The 16,366-nt window shown below is 54.2% G+C and overlaps 2 protein-coding genes across 2 annotated transcripts; both read right to left on the bottom strand.

Annotated features, from left to right (window-relative positions):
* Nucleotides 1-53: 53 nt before the first annotated feature.
* On the bottom strand, nucleotides 54-12,182 carry M406DRAFT_96956 (uncharacterized protein; the record flags this gene model as incomplete). Its single annotated transcript, XM_040926347.1, has 3 exons — nucleotides 54-11,836; nucleotides 11,913-12,070; nucleotides 12,131-12,182. 3 exons carry the CDS (start codon nucleotides 12,180-12,182, stop codon nucleotides 371-373), a joined length of 11,676 nt encoding a protein of 3,891 aa, XP_040781797.1. The 3' UTR covers nucleotides 54-370.
* A 2,392-nt stretch (nucleotides 12,183-14,574) lies between these two features.
* Nucleotides 14,575-15,322, bottom strand: M406DRAFT_320529 (uncharacterized protein; the record flags this gene model as incomplete). Its single annotated transcript, XM_040919404.1, has 2 exons — nucleotides 15,150-15,322; nucleotides 14,575-15,031 (listed from the first exon to the last, which is right to left on the bottom strand). A coding segment is annotated over exon 2 (212 nt), but the record flags the coding sequence as incomplete, so codon positions are not given.
* Between the last annotated feature and the right edge of the window lie 1,044 nt (nucleotides 15,323-16,366).

Consider the following 16,366-nt stretch of genomic DNA (forward strand, 5'->3'; position numbering starts at 1 on the left):
TAAACACGTCGCGTCGAGCAGCCAGATGCAAGCAAAGCATGCATGAGGAGGATATTGTTGAACAGCATACCATCGTTTCCTACTACAACAACTATCATGGAGAATCTATCTGCTCCTGAAACCATTCCTTGTTGCCGTTCTTGTTAGAATAATAACGCCCGCAATTTTCTCCTTGGAGACATCCCTTAATAATTAAAGAAAAAGACAAGAGAGACCACCCTTTTGTCGATCCAGCACCAACACCAAGAATCATGCGCGCCTCCCGAACCACTATTCACACGAGAGAAAGAGAAAAAAAAAAACAAACAAGAAAAACAAGGCTAAACCTGCACCACCAATGAGTGCACCCACCCCCCGCCTGTGAAACCACTCAAAGATAAGCCTGCCACAGTGCGTCCATCATGGCTAGGCTGATGGGGTTCACAGCTTTGCTGATGAGGTCGATCACCGTCTGGTTGGCCGGCACCTTGGCCTCGGGGTCCGTCGTGGCCAGTGCCATCGCCCTCTTGACAATGAGGTCGCAGTTCGTCTGCACCGTGTCGCGGAGCTGGCCCTCGCTGATGTGGATCAGCCTGTGGCTGCTCGTGAACCAGTACATGACCTCGTCCCTCACGAACAGCGTGAGTGCGTGCTCCAGCTCGAACTCGGGCTCCGTCAGGCACCGAGCAATCGCCATGATCGAGCAGCTGAACAGGCCCTCTGTCGCCAGCGGGCCCATGAGCGTCTGCAGGTTGGGCGTGAGTCGGAATGGTACGTGTTCGAGGGCACCAAAGAAGGGCCGCTGGCCCGTCATGAAGGACAGCAGCTCCGAGCTCCAAATGTTGCCGCTGCCCCGTGCGATGTGAAGCTTCTGCGGGTAGCGCTTGTCGATGTAGAGCACGTACGTCATGAACGTGAGCGCCGCCATCTGGTACGAGAATCGCCGCTTGAACAGCCAGAAGTCTGCATAGTCGTCGTACGTCCTCTGGAAGAAATCCAATGCGACCGTGCGAGGCACCCACGTGTCCTGGATTGCGTTGAGGATCTCCAATCTCGCGCTGGCACTTTGCTCGCCCGATTTTTGCTGCACAAGGTTAGGGGTGATGGTCCCCGTAGTATTGATAGCAGGAAAAACACTCACTTTGTTGGTCTCGCCCAGCGCTCGAAGCTTGTCCATGATGAAGAGTACAGGTTCGTCCTTGGATAGATTGTTGCGCCGGCAGTGATCCTCAAACACGCCCTGCAGAGTGATGTAGGACGTATCCTCTTGCACGATTCTGATGTGAGGCGCAAGAGGTACCATCAGCGGCAGCGTGAACTGCAGGTCGCGACGACGGCTCTCCTTCTTGCGACTCAACCGCTGGTTCAGTTGCCGGAACAGCTGGATGATTCTCTCTTCCCTTCGGCAGTGCCGCGCGGCAGGGTGCTGCACTGCGAAGGGGTGGATACTGCCGTCGTGGCCGCGAATCTTCAGCCGGCGGTGAGATGACCCAATGGTGCGCACAAGGTCAACAGTGGGGATGAAGCGATCGATGCGGATAAAGTCTTGGTTCTTGTCCTTCAGCTGGAGATACTGGCCGGGGACCTCGACTTCATCAAACTTTTGGTACTTGAACTCGTTCAGGAAAGGCGTGTAGTTCTCCAGGGACATGTGGGAATTCCTTCGGTCCAGCTTCTCCTCGAACTTGTCCCGCCACTTGCGCAGCTTGTGGATGTACTCGAACATTGTGGGCTTCACCACCACAAAGTCGGCCTCGAACGTCTTGCGGATGTGGGCGGGCAGGATCGTCTCGGCGAACCTAGTAATGTTTGTCTCTGTCGCTTGTGGCAGCTTCGTTCCCTTGGCGTATGATGTCGGCGCGCGGCTGACGTACGCTAGACCGTCGTTAAGGAGCGCAACGATCAACCGATATGCATCCTCATCAGGGGGGCATTTGAAGTGTTTCGAAATCTGATCGACCATGGTCTCCATCGACAGTGCTAGAAGAGGGAAGGCTGTCTTGAGCTGGGACATGATCTCTTCGGTTAGCTCCCATGGGAACTTCTTCTGGCCTGCTTCTGGAGCTGCTGCTGCTGCTGCTGCCGCCGGCGCCGCTGCTGACTGGTTGTCTGGAGCAGGAGTAGAGCCATTGGCTCCATTCGGCGCCGTCGATGTGGTAGGAGTAGGAGGCGGCGCTGTACCATTCGTATCTCCGCCTTCGGGCTTCGCGCTGTTGGGCTCTCCGTTGGCTGTGGTAGGCCGAGATCCTGAGGCAGCTTCCTGCTTGGAGGCACCGTTCGCGTCTTGCTTCTGTTGCGTCGGTGAGGCACTGGCCTTGCTTGCTGCCGCTTGCGCCGCCTTCGCCTTCTTGGCCTCGTGGTTCTTCTTAATGACCTGCATGTCCTCCCTGTTGGTCCGCAGCTGAAAATAGAGGGCTTGAGGATAGGATCTCGCGATCTTGATAAGGATCGAATGCACACGAGTTGCTTCCTTGTGGCTGAGCCCAGTCAGGAGCTGGGGAATGAAGGTGATCCAGTACCACGTCGGCGTGTCTCCCTTGAAATCATCGAACCCGGCCGAGATCTGTCCGTTGGCATCATCCATGCTGAGCAGCCATAGAATCCTGGCAATGAGCTTTCGCGACTTTGCATTCTTGTAGCCGCCCGCTGCTTGCAGATAGCACGTAAGCGCCTGCCGGGCTGCGTTCAGATCGGTCGGATCATCCTTGTATTTGCGGTCATTGAAGTAACCCCATTCAGCCCACGCCTTGGCAGCTGAGATGTCGAAAAACAAGGCGGTGCCGAACGCATTGTCTGCGTCCTCCTTCTGTTTCAGCTTCTCAAGGAACATGCCCTTCAGTGTGTAGAACTCGGCCTTCTGCACAGGGCTAAAGTAGTTGAGGTTTGTGTTGTTGATGACCTCCAGCCCGCTGGTGAGTTCTTTGGGGTTCTGATAGTGACACTTGGCTTGCTCCCGAAGCTTGAGGAAGGCTTCTTGAATCTCTATGTTTGGAAGCGTGTAGATCCGTCCAAGCTGGTTGATACAGACATCGGCAAGGTCATGCTTTCGAGCCACATGCGCGAAACGGTTGATGATCCAGGCGGTTTCGTGGTATCCACGATAGGCAAACGACGAGCCGCTGGCATTCTGGCCCTGCTGCGGCAACAGCGTGAGATACTTCGAGTTGATCAGTCCAAAGATGTGCTGACGCCAATTCACTAGGTCTTGCCAGGCAGTGATATCATCCCAGACGTTGGGCAAGCGCTCGCGCCACCCGCTCAGCAGCAGTTTAAGCTCGCTTGATTTGACATCCAGGTTCTGCTGGTTTGTGATGGCGAGGCTGGCGCAGATAACGCTCGCATCATGCAGCTCCACCAGCTGTTGGAAGTTCTGTAACAGCGGCACATGGGCGTGTGTCGTTTGCTTTGGCAGCTGGTGCCACTTCCGGATTGACAGCTGGATAGCCTCATCGACACATCGCTGGAAGTCCTGCTGAGACTCTGTGCCGTCGTGGAACTTGCGCAGAGTCATAAAAGCCTGGAAGAACGCTCGGCGAGGAGTGGGGGCATCCATGAGCCCCTTGATCATGCCCTCGATGTGCTCCTTATTTTCTGCAGATGACCACATATCCTGGTTGCGCCAGGCACACTCCAAGAGCAGGTCCTGGATGTGTTCGTGCTTGGAGAAATCCTGAAGTATGTCCCACTGCTGGAGCTTCTGTGCACACAGGACCCAGTGATCCTCCCACAGCGTGTACTCGGCCTGGGAGAAAGGGAGAGCACCTGTTCTCGCCTTCACCTGTGCAGACTCGTACATCTCCTGGGCCTTGTCCCACATGCCGTTCTGCTCGTACGACAAAGCGCTGTTTGTCTCGATGAAATCGCACCTCCGACGCCAGGTACCGTAGAAGAAGTCGTCCTCCTTGAGGTTGGCATAAAGCTCAACTAGGGCATTCAAGTTGCTCTCCCTGACTTTGTCGCTGTCGGATGCCTCTTGATTGACCGCAACGTCCTCGAGCTGGACAAGGGCCGTGTACCATGAATCGAAGGTCTGGGCCGCATACTTCAAAACGTGAGCTGGGATTCTGCATTCAGGTGTCGCCTTGGCAGCACCCTTCAGCAAGGCCTGGATCACATTTGGCCTCTTGTCAAGCTGTCGCTGGTGGTAGTCCTTTGTCAACAAGAGCACTAGGCCACGCTTCAACTCCTCGCGCTCCTCCTTGATGGTCGCAGACCAGTACATCGGGAACAGAGTCTCCCAGAGCTCCTTGGCGAGGTACGAGTCGATATGTTGAAGCTGAGTAAGCGGCTCGATGATGTCGCGGACTCTGACGTCCGCGAGCTCAGACATGAATCGGCGGTGGTTAGACATAAAAGCATCATACTTGTCATCTGCCATCAGTGTTGGCTGCCTGGAGTCCTTCGCGTAGTTTCCAAACAGCCGCGACGCTGACAAGGTCCGGAAGTCGTCTTGGTGCAAATGGACAAATCCGTTGGTCTCGACAGATCCGAGAAGCAGCTGCGAGGCCTGTGCAAGCCAGAACGTCTCTCCCAATGTGTCCCAATTCTGAGTGTTGATGACGTAGAGCAGGCGGGCGCTGGCTGTCTTGGATAAGCTCCTGTCCAGGAGGGCCATGAAGCGATTCCTCATGCCAACGTCCTGCGCCCGAGTACCGATCAGGAAGGCATGCTCCATCCGCACCGTGAGTTCAGTCCTGGTGATTTTCGGGTCCTCGTAGATGCGGAGGACGAGATCCAGATATTTGGTGAGCATTTTTGGGTCGGCGCGGTGCTCGAAGGTGAGCATCTTGTGAAGGACGGCTGTTTTCTCCTTGAGCGTGGGCCACGTCCCCTCTGAGCGGAAAATCCAGCTCTCAACCATCTCCAAGATCTTCTCGCAGAGGGGGATGTGTAGAGACTTCTCAACAAGCGTGGCCAGAACGCTGAGGAAGGGCCTCCTGTTATCTCCGAGCTTCTCCATCCGTTTGGCTGTGACATCAATGGCCTTGAGCATGAGCCCGGTCTGTATCTCAAGATCGTAGTCTTCCATCTTCACAGGGGCATTTTGATCAGCAGGACGGACAGACAGATTTGCCTCTTGGCTGAGGGCCGTGTAGTGAGAGACGTGATCGCGCGCCAGCTTCGATTGCAGCGACTTCATGATGGCGGGGATGTGAGCATCAATCGTCGATGGTCGACAATTGCCCAACGACCACAAAATGTTGATGCCAGACACGTAGTTGGAAGATGCCATCGTCTCAGTCGCAAGATTGGACAAGAACGTGATGAATTCGGAATTTGGCGCCTCAGGCTCTCCTTCGGCGTCAGCGTCTTCCATCGCCACGTCCTCCGCCGTGGAAGGCACAGCGTCTAGGACTCGCTTGATGGTGGCTCGTATATTTCGTCCGTCATCGAACTCGGGGTCTGCCGTGTGCAGGCAGTCCTGGAGCTCGGGGTTTTCAGACTTGAGACACTTCTCGAGTATCTTCTGAATCTGGACCACGTTCTTCAAGATCCACTCGTCCGACTTCGAATTTACAATGATGCGCACGACTTGTAATGTGTTGATAATGTTCGTGATGAACTTCTCATCGTATCGATCCTTGTTGTCCGGGTCGGCATTCAATATTTGAGTTGTCTTGTCGCTGGCGAGGACGACATCTGTGACATTTGGGAAGAGGTCGACATCAAGGTCAGCCCAGTACTCAGGAAGTAACAGGTTGTACAAGAGTGTCATGGCCTTCTTGTTTAGGTCCGGAGACATCGGATGACCAGGCTGCAGCCCATCCTGAGCCTTGCTGGACGGAAGATGATAGCGCTCATTCAGCTGCGCGATGAACTCCACCAGGTACTTAACCATCTTTTGGCGGACCGGTGCGGGAATCTGATACTCGGTCTTTTCCCCCGGGGCAGTTTGTCGAGCAGTCGGCGGGGAGGAGGTCGCCATCTCGTCGAGTTTTCGCTTCTTGCTAGCTGGCGACATTGAGGCCATGCTTGACGAATCTGCCTCCTTGCCCGTGACGCGTCGCTTCTCCCATTCCCAAATAAGCCACATCATGTTCAGAGCAAGGCGCCTGCTCTCGAAAGATGGGTTCGGGGGATTGGCCACCTTCCGGAGGCATTGCATGACGAGGACGGCGAACTTGTCGCGGGTCTCGTAGAAAAGGTCCGGGTGTCGTACCAGGAACTGGAAGATGCTTGTCATCTGTTGGACGTTCTGTCCCTCTTCTGCGAGGATACGCCGGGGGCCGACGGACCAGACGGCGTTTCTTGGATCAGCAGGCTGAACAGGACTGCACCTCTTGGGCAGGACTGGCGCCATCAGTTCCAATGCCTGGGTCACAAGCGTGCGACCCTCGTTTTGGTTGTTCTTCAGCAAGGAGAGATAAACCTGGGTCACAATCTTGGCAGGTGTGTCGTAGTTCGCAATGAAGTAACAAAGGACGACGTAGGCTGCGTGCTTGTTGAGCGCATCGTCTAGTCTGATGTATGTCCAACCGAACTTGATGATATCCTTCCGAGCGTCCTGGATGATGGTGTTGTGGTACTTGATCAGCATCGCCGACAATTGCAGCACCTCCATCCTGGTGTGATCAATGCCGGGTTGTGTCAGATCATCCTGCGGGTCGGCAAGGCTGGCCTTCCAGATCTTTGTGCTGATGGAGTCAATGACTGATCTATCGATCAAGCGATTCGGTCGCTGCTCGGGCTCGTCCCAATGTCGCATCACATCCATGGCGACGATGGGGTTGACAATGTAATGCAGCAAAAAGACTTTGGTTTTTTGAGAGGCGGTCCTCCCGGCATAGACTTCGAGACATCGCAGGGTTATGTTCCTCCAGTACTCAATGGAGTCATTGCAGATGATGTTGTCGTGAATGTAAGAGAAGAGACTCTGCGTCTGTCTGAGGTGACCGATCGTGACAGAGTCAATGAGGGAGAAGAGTGAATCCAAATCCTCGGGATTCTTCTCGAGGAATTTCATCCCGATCGCGGTGACATTCTCCACGGCCTGATGCGCAGCGAGCCGCAGTTGACCCTGTACCTTGTTGTCTTTGAGTAAGCCTTCCAGGTCGTTGCCCACCTGCTTCAGCCAGGCCAAAATCTCCTTTTTAGCCATCCATGCAGTGGAATTGTGTTGACACAGAGCATTGATGGTATTGACTGCGTTCACCACGGCAGTGGCCTTTGCTTGCTGATCCTCTGCTGGAGTCTCATTGCAAGCCTGAAGCAAGTTCTCAATGTTTGCCGTAGCGACCTCTCGGAGCGCACCACTGTCGCTATCATTGAGCACTTGGGCAAAGAAGCGGCCGTACTTGATATCGCGGATCTTGCTCAGTTGGAGAGCCCATACCTCCTGAGAATAGCGATTCAGATATTTGTAAACTGGTTTCCGGAACGGGCTCTGGTTGGTTCTTCGCAGTCTCTCTTCCAGCTCCAAGGTTGTGTCAATGACCTGCACCTTGTAGCTCTCTGCGGCCGCGGGAAGCAAGTGGAATATGTTGAACACTGCCGCTACCACTTCCATCGTCTCATGCTGCTCGAAAAACGTGAAAGAAAGTTGCTGCAGGACATTTTCCTCGGCGAGTGATTTGACGTGCATCAGCAGGCGTTGTCCTATCTCGACCTTAAAGTAAGATGTCAAGAGCTTGAGAAGGCGCGCAAGGTTGTTGAGGCCCTGAAGACTTAGCCTCTTAGCATCCTGGAGGCTGGCCAAGACAGGCCGAAGTCCTGACTGGAGTAGGTCCTTAGGCAGCTTGTTGTTTTGCGACAGGACCGTCTTGAGTGCGTCGTAGGCGGCGTCAATGATCGGAGTTTGTTGCAAATACAAGCATTTGAAGAACGTCGCCACGATCCTTGTCCGGTCCTTGTTTGGCTGATTCGGCTGCGCAGGCTTCATAAAGTCCTCGAAGTCCATGGCTGTGCTCAGGATCTTGATGCAGGCTACCCGAAGGCTCACAATGTAGTTTTGTGTCCTAAACTCGGCAGCCTTGGTAGCCAGCGAGTCATCGGTCGCCTCAGCCAATGCCAGCGACTCCATAAGCAGCCGGGTAAGATTTTCATCCATTTTGACGAAATCGGGCTTCAGAGACATATAGTATGTGACCGCGTCAATGTAGCCGATCTGCACCGGGAAAGGCAGCGCTCTAAGCGGTTTGGCGTAGATTTGGTTCAGCAGGCGGTCTCGGTGTGGCTCAAGCAGCTCCCAGACCTGTGCGTCTGCAGCCTTTGCGATGGTATCGAGACACCGCTTTGCAGTCTCACGGACGTGTTTGTTCATATGCGACAGCTCCTGGTTGAGCACATTGCAGATATGCGACATCCGCGGCTGTTTGGGAGCTGGTTGTCCTCTCTGCTGTGGCACTGGCAGACAGTCCTCTTTCTTGATGTTCTTCGTGATCCTGGTGAGAAGTATATCTAGGGTGTCCTGTGCGGCGCGTCTTGTACCTTCGGGGAGGTCCTGTGGCATGTCCTTGACCACAAAAAGCAGTGCCTTGAGACACTCAGCCTGCTTCATGTTGATCCACTGGTCTCCCAGGTCAACGTCAGTGAGAAGCATCTGGATACCAAGACTACCGCCGGCTTTGGTGAACCATTCCTCCTCATAGCATCCGTGACAAAAGGCAGATCCGAGGTTGTGGAAGAATGTCAAACGGAAGACTTGACTTGAGGATCCAAGTATGGTGGCTGCGGAGTTGTAGACCTCTTGTGTTGCGCGCTGGGCTGCTAACCGTACTTCTGGATGTTCGGAAGCCAGCGACTCGAGGATTGCGTCGCATAGGACACGGGTATCAAGACACATGGGCCCCTCGCCAGCGTTCACATCGAAAGGACTCGCACTCCGCTTGCAGTCGACGAGAGCTCTACCCACCTCGATGATCGCAAAATGCCGGCACAGATTGAGTAAGAAGGCATTGGCCTCTTCTTTGAACTCTGGAAGGGAACTGGCAAACATCATGGCTTTGATCAACCGCTTCAGCGTGTTATCCTGCTCCTCCTTGTTGGGCACGGAACGTTGGCGGTCAGAGGACTCGAAGATGGAAAAATCGGCATCCGTCTTGCGTGCCAGCAGGTCCTGAACTTGAAGTCGGACCAACCGAGGGAGATCCTCGGGCAGGTTGTCGTGGCCGATGCGCAGCTTTAAGTGTGCCTTCAGGAACTGGAAGGCCTTCTCTTTGTAGTATCCATCGAATTCCTTGGTCGACCCACTCTTGGTAGGTTTGGGAACTTCAGTCAGCTTCGAGATGGCGAGCTGGATACCCATGTTGGCAGGGAATGCTCTCTCCTTCTTCGAGCCGATGAGCCGCAGATCGAAGCTTGAGAAATCATCGATGAATTGTTTGTAGTCAAGAGGGATGGCGTCCGTCATGTACTTGCGATTCCGTCCGCCCAACTTTCCAAGAATCCTCAGTGTAGTGTGGGCGTGGAAATGTGAATAAGGTGCTGGTTTGAGGTGATCGAAAAGTGCTGTCATAAGCTCATCCATCACCGGTGCCATGATCGGATCGAGGTAATCTGCTGTCAAATTATCCACACAGAGTTCAAGAGTCCGTAAACCCTGGCCCACCAGTTCACTACCTGCACGCAAGGCAACGACGAGGGGACGCATCAGGAAGCTGAGGTGTGGGAGCAGATTGCTCAGCCTGGCTGGAACAGTCAAGCAAAGCTCCACGTAAAGATCCCGCTCTGAGGGCTTCCGGGCTGCCCTGAGCAGGTTGTTGAGGACGTCCAAGAGCATCTCCAAAAGCGGCAGTATCTTCTTGTAGAGGTGCTCGAACTTTCCACCACCGATGCTCCTGAACAGCGACCGGAGAAGCAGGAAGTAGTTCATGGGCTCTTCAGCTTTCGTGGAGTACTCTATGGACTTGGTCACAATGTCGACAACGTGTGGGAGTAGAACCTGCTCATTCTGGGCAGCAAACAGAGTGACGGCCATGAAGGCCAACTTGAAGAGTCTCAACAAGATGGAAGCCTTCTTCACGTCAGCTGATCCGACATCCTCAATGTGCTCCATCAGGAACCTGAGCAGCATACCACAGAAGCTAGGTGAGGTTGCCTCGCTGGCAAGGAAGAACTGTGGAATGTGCAGAAGGCCAGTGTGGTCGAAGATCATTTCGTAGAGGTGTGGTATCTCCTGTTGAAAGACCTCATTGAACGTCGCCGGGTCGATGCTGTGAAAGACCGTTGCGAAGGTCTCTAGAAGGTCCTTCTCCTCTTTGGTGCTCGAGTTCATGTAGAAGTTGGCCATGTACTCGACCGCTGATTGATACTGCGATTCGTGCAAGGGCTTGCCGATCTCGTAGTAGCGGAAGACGTATGCGCCTTCTCGGAAGAGCTTGATGATCACCTGCACCTCCTCAGGACTGAATCCATAGGCAACATCGACCCAGTGTGGAGGGGCATTCGCTTGCTCTACAGCTTGCGGAGGGTTGCATATCCTGAGCTGGTAAAAAGTGTTCTTGAGACCATTCATCAGATTCTTGAACAAAAACTTGTTGTCGATCACAGGATCCGCTCCCTTCTCACGAGGATTCGAGGTCTTGATGGGCATGGCGTTGAAGATGTCGGTCTCATCCCAGTCCGGAGGATCGTTCTTATCCGCGAGGTATGTGTCCTGAATCTGCTCCTTTGTCTGCCTCGCGTATGTCTTGGACAGCTTGACTGCGTTGGCGTATTGTCGGTTCATGGCCGCGAACTTATCTCCGATGGCATTCAAGATCATGATCAGGTAATGTCGAGCGTCGACCTTGTTGTCCATCTTGGCGATGCATTCTGCCATGTTCAGCAGCAGCTTCGCACTCATGGTCTGGAAGCTGGTGCCCGGGAAGGGGTCCTGGAGGTTCCTCGTGTAAACCTCCACAGTCTTCCTAATCTGCCCAGGATTCAGCGAGTCCCTCACGTGATGAATGAGATCTGCCAACATGCTGTACGCCAGTGGCCGCATGTTCTCGTAGACGGTGAGGCCATCTCCGATCAGTGTTCTCTCATCTAAAAGCTCGTCGATCTTAGTTAAGAAGATCTTTCTGAAGTTAAAATTGATTATGTGACGGATCGCGACGAGCAGTTCCTTCCTCGCACTCGACTTCTCGCGGGGGCAGTCCTTCAACAGGCGAACGACGATGTCCGGCAAGGTGGGAAGGAAGTCGGTCAGCTGTTGTGAGTACTGCCTGAGCAGGTAGGCCAGAAAACTCATAGTCTTGACCTGTGCTGTGATGAACTCTCCAAAAGCCGCCCTGTTCTTGATGTCTGGGCTGACACCTGCAAATATCTGCCCCTTGGCCGCTGCATCGGCGTGTGCTTGCTCCTGGGCTTTGGCCTGCAGGCAGAGCACACTCTTGATTAAGGGCACGAAAGCCTTGACATTGGTTGGAACAGTCGTACGATAGACCTGGAAGATCGACACCACGATGATAGGGCACTCGGACAGGACCTTGAAAGACTGCATGCCCTTGAGCAGCGGGCGAGCAGTGGGCTGTTCCACTCCGAACTCTGTTGTTGTTGCCGTCGGTGATGGGGGCCGAGGACTCTGGTGCTGGTGGAAGTTGGTCTGCGAGCTCGAAGGTGTCGAGGGCAGGCCGCCGCCGGCCGCAGGTGTCGGCTCATTGTCCAGCTGTTCCCGGACCACCCGCTCCATCTGCTCGAACAGCTCCTGGATCAGGCTCAGAAAGTCCTGCACCTTGTTTTGGACCACCTTGGGCTGGTGCCGCATGATATCAGAGATGACCTTGACACAGATGACGGCATTTTCCTCGTTGTCGGTGCGCACGAGCTTCATCAACAATTCGACGGTCTCGAGGGCGTAGTCTTGGAACGGCTCGGTCGGCGACGGGGCCGTGGGGAATCGGTGGAGGATCTCGAGGATGGTGTTTCGGAGTTTCTGCAAAAGAGAAAAGAAGAAGAGAAAAGGATCAGTATGGTTCTCGGAAAGCGCGACATGCGGGGCGGCACCTTACCTGTTCATTCGAAGTACTCTGGAATATGCATGGTCCATTGAGGGTGTTGATAAAGATGGGCATAACCTTCTGCAGGAAGATCTTGTAGTTGGGCCCATTTACAAAGACGTCGAGGTTGTCGCGCAAGGTCGTCGCGGCATCGACCTTTGCGCGAGACTCTGCAGCATCGGGAAGATCAGTACGTGCTGTGGGATGGAGCGACAGCCTCGCCAACTCACCAGTGTCCGACGTCGTGAGGCGCTTGACCACATCGTCAAGGAGTTGCGACATGGTCGCTACTGTTGTCGAGATGCCACCAGCAGCAATGCCATGGAACACTGTCTGTCGCTACAATGTAGCGCGTGGGTGTGGGCGCTGGGCCCCAAGGCTCTTTTTCTCGTTGCGCGAGGCGGTTGGACTAGCACGGTACGTGAAGAGCTCAAGGTAGCTTTAGAAGTTGCGCCGAGTGACCCTGCCGGCGCCGGCGCAATTCATACTAATCAGAGGCAGATGTGAAAGTATGCTAGGCAAGACTCGCAATCAAACTTCAAATGAAGGCCCAGGTATTGGTGGTAGTGGTGGTGGGAAGGTGCAACGGATTCTGGGAATGTTCTCTGGACGCGTTGGATGCGCTGCTAGTCTTGAAGAGATGTGGGACAGAGAGACTGACAAGAATCTAAATGCTGGGGCATCCAGTCGCCAAAATCAAATGGAGCTAATGCACAATTATGTAAGACTTTGAAGTCAGATCATTGGTCTAAAAAGAGAGCCTTGCGGGGCTGAGGAACAAGGATGAAGTCGCAAATGCTTCCCTTATCTGATCGATCTTATCTGGACCTCGAGGCCAAATCTGAAATTATTAGCAGAGTTTCTAAAGAGTAGAGACAATCTTTTACACCCTGACTTCACTTGGATGAGACTGCTCGGCTGTCAGATTTCTATCAATTAATCCATCAAGGAAATATATATGATTCAGGCTTGTCCCCTCTCCGAACCTCGACCCTCCCTGCGTCTCAACCGCCCGAGCAGAAACATCACTTTAATCATCGCATGTGATGACGTGCGGCCTGGCCTCAACTGACAGCACCAGCGGGATGAGCCGGGGTCTTCTGTCTCTAGACAAGAGATGGAACAGAAGACCCGCTTATTCTAAGTCTCAACACCTCCCTCCAGCGAAAGACTTACAGAAAATGCAGTCGAGGCTGTGCTCCTATTGGCCAATCACCGATTAATGTCGGCTGAATCCTCTCGAGTATGTACATACCTTGGCATACCGTACCACGTAGTACAGTATGTACATTACTACTGGTTCTTTGTTAGTCATCTTGGTCAACCAGATTTTTGGTCAGTCATCTACATCAAACCAGATTTAAGGTTAGTCATCTTGATCAGCCAAACAGGACGAACGGCTACTTCACACATCCATTTGCAGGAATAAGCAATGGCACACGATGTATTTGAGGATATCAGCCGATTGGCATGTTATTTTCTCTCTTCATCTATCAAGCGAGTGTCTCTTCCGCAGAAGACTCAATGCGGTTTGCATATGCAAAAAGCCCCCATACACCATCACAGGTAATTCAGGGGCTGTCGGTGTAAATGATACAGTTAAGAAGGTAAAGTCAAGATCGCCCAACGCCCACAAACTTTTTACAGTTGGTATCGTCCACATGTCCCATTCATAAGCCCTAAAAACCACACGGAACCCCATTTCTCCATCCAGGAAGGAAAGAGGCCGCAAGGAGAGAAGAAAAAAAAAGAAGTGAAAAGGGGGGTACGTCGAAAAGAAGAGCCGGTCATCGTCGTCAAGTGACTTGGAAAACTTGGCTTAGGCCATGCCAAAGAGCAGAGGCAGGCCGCGCTTCTTGTTGCGGCGCTCGGCACGGGACTTCCTGAAGCGGCTCTTGGAAGCCGCAACGATCTCAAAGTCGGATCCGGTGCCGCTGCAAGAGGTGCCGGCAGCGACGGACATGGCGACCGACCACTCGCCAGAGGCGCAGACCTGGTAGGTGGTGCTGCTGACGCAGACGTACTCGCCCTCATCGGTGCAGGCACCGGTCTGGGTGCTGCCGCTGGCAGAGGAGCCGCTGGACGACGAAGACGAGGAGCTTGTCGCGGTGGGCGCGGCAGCAGCGGCGGTGACACTGGCCTCAGAGGTCTCGGCGGCGGCAGTGGACGGGGCGGCGGCGCCAGAAGTGGCAAACACACCACCACCAGCCGCGGCGGTCGCGGAGGCGCTCACTGCAACGACAGTGGTTGACGCCTCGCTGGAGGCAGCGGCCGAAGAGTCGCTGCCAACGCCAACAGTACAGTCACCAGTTGGGGTACCCCAAGCAGTGGTGGCGCCGTTGAGCTTCTGGACGACATCACCTGGGTCGGGGAAGACGAGATCAGTGTCGGAAGGGGTGTGGCAGGTATCGCTCTCGTCGTCCAGGTTGGCAACGAACATGTCAGGCAGCGCGTCGTAGTTGGACTGAGAGCCAGAGGTGCCGGTCAACGTGATAGGGGCGCACTGCATGTACATCTCACGGTTGCCGACCTTGTTGAACCAGGTCCAGGCGATCACGGCGTTTCCTGTGGGGATGTCGTCGGGGATCGTGAAGTTGTACGTGTAAGGGTCAGCAGCAGTGGCCGATGTGTCGGATCCGAGGTTTCCAGCAGTATCCTGGGCAACGCAGCCTCCCTCAATGGAGGTGATGACCTTGAAGACACTGGAGGACGAGGGGTTCTCGTCGTAGGTGATGGAGATCTGGCAGCTGCCACCACCGTGGACACTCTGGCCCTCAAAGGTAAGAGGCTGGTCAGATCCGAGCGCCATCTCGGTCGCTCCAGATCCGTCGACGGTGTCACTGCTGTATGTGACTGATCCAGTTGCTTGGCAGGGGTAGTCGCTGGAGGAGATAGGGCCGTTGGTGGCTGAAGGGGTAGCAAAACGGGCTGGTTTCGCAAGGTACATGTGGGCGTTCGCCACGGCAGCAAGGCCGCAGGCGGCAGCGATCTTGGTGAAAAGCATTTTTGCTGTTTGGTGAAGGATTGCGTCGAGGGTTGAGATGAGTTTCGTTCCAGACGAAGGGTTCTCAGAGAAAAAGTGTGGCAAAGACTGTTTTGGTGTAGTAGGGCAAGAGTTGATTGTACCTGTGCTGCAGAATAATTAGAACCTGACACGATATTATATACCCGATCTCAAGGCCGAACAATTCCGTTGTTTCTGCTGCTGTAACAAGTGAATCATAGAGAACAAGTACTTGATTTGCTTACCTGACAATGCTTTGTAGCGCTCTGTGAAGTACAATGACAATGTCCCTTGAAAGTATTTGATGATTTCTTTTGTTCAGGAATGAATGGTATGCACCAGGCAGGGTAAAGATGAAATCAATGAAAAAGAAAAAAGGCAGCTCTCCAAGGAGTGAAAGTAACTGCTCAAGTCTTCTGCGAAAGAGATGAATGATGAAGGACAGCACTGAATGAAACAAGTGAGGTAGGGCTACCAGAGCATCTTTATATCGCGAGTGACGATACTGTGGGCAAATACCACGTACAAACAGCGGGGCAGGAGAAACGAACGGATATTCCCCCCCTCCCCCCTTCCCCCTGGGGCCCCCCTGGATGTGGATGGACGGACGCAGGCGCAGGCCCCTCCCTGGATCCCACTTGGGACCAAATTGGGACATGGATGGATACTAAAGTGCATGGGAGGAAACCCTCAGCCACGGACCAGTGAAAATCAGGAACAGCATTCATGAGTCTGCCATGCGATGCATGGTGGACCCGCCAATGGGATCAGGGGTCAGAGCTCAGCAGCCGAGGAGAGGCAAACGGCAGTGCGTGATAGGCTGCGCCGGCGCTGGCTTGTTTCGGATTTGCACAGCAAGAGGGAAAACTTCTTCCAGCCAGTGGCCCAGAGTCAGACATGGCTTCCTGCACGATGGATGCCCACACACACACCTCTGCAAGTGCTCGCCGCCTTGCCCCTGACTAAATCCTCTTTGGGCAGGAGGCCATGAAAGACGTCTGGAGATGCCGGTGGTCCTCAGAGTGGCGGAATGCAGTGCCTATACCAAGGGATCACTCCTATGCCAGGGTTGCAAGCGGGCAAAGACACCATGGTAGGACCAAACGGGACGTTTATATTTACCCCGCCAAACAGAAAATGCCGCCGCCGACTCGCACAGGATCGAAGTTGGTTCTCTCGTGCGACCTGATAAGCTGACCGAACTGGTCACAGTCAGGCGGGTGCTTGGTCTCTGGGAGCCGCAGTCAAGCTTGTACCTCGCTTGGCCGTCCAAAACCCAGGGCAGACCATGAGTGGTGGGAGGAGGCCGAGGAAGCAAAAAGAACCCAAGGAGACGGGTCGCGCGACATTCCGCCGCGGAATAACCCAGGTTTGGTTCTGGTGTCGCCGTCCAGGCCTGTCGCCACCTGCTCCTCCCATGTCGTTGGTGTTTGTAGCCCGGATTGCCGCATCCAATCGAGGG

This window comes from Cryphonectria parasitica, assembly GCF_011745365.1.
Source record: "Cryphonectria parasitica EP155 unplaced genomic scaffold M406scaffold_1, whole genome shotgun sequence".
Lineage (NCBI taxonomy): Eukaryota > Fungi > Ascomycota > Sordariomycetes > Diaporthales > Cryphonectriaceae > Cryphonectria > Cryphonectria parasitica.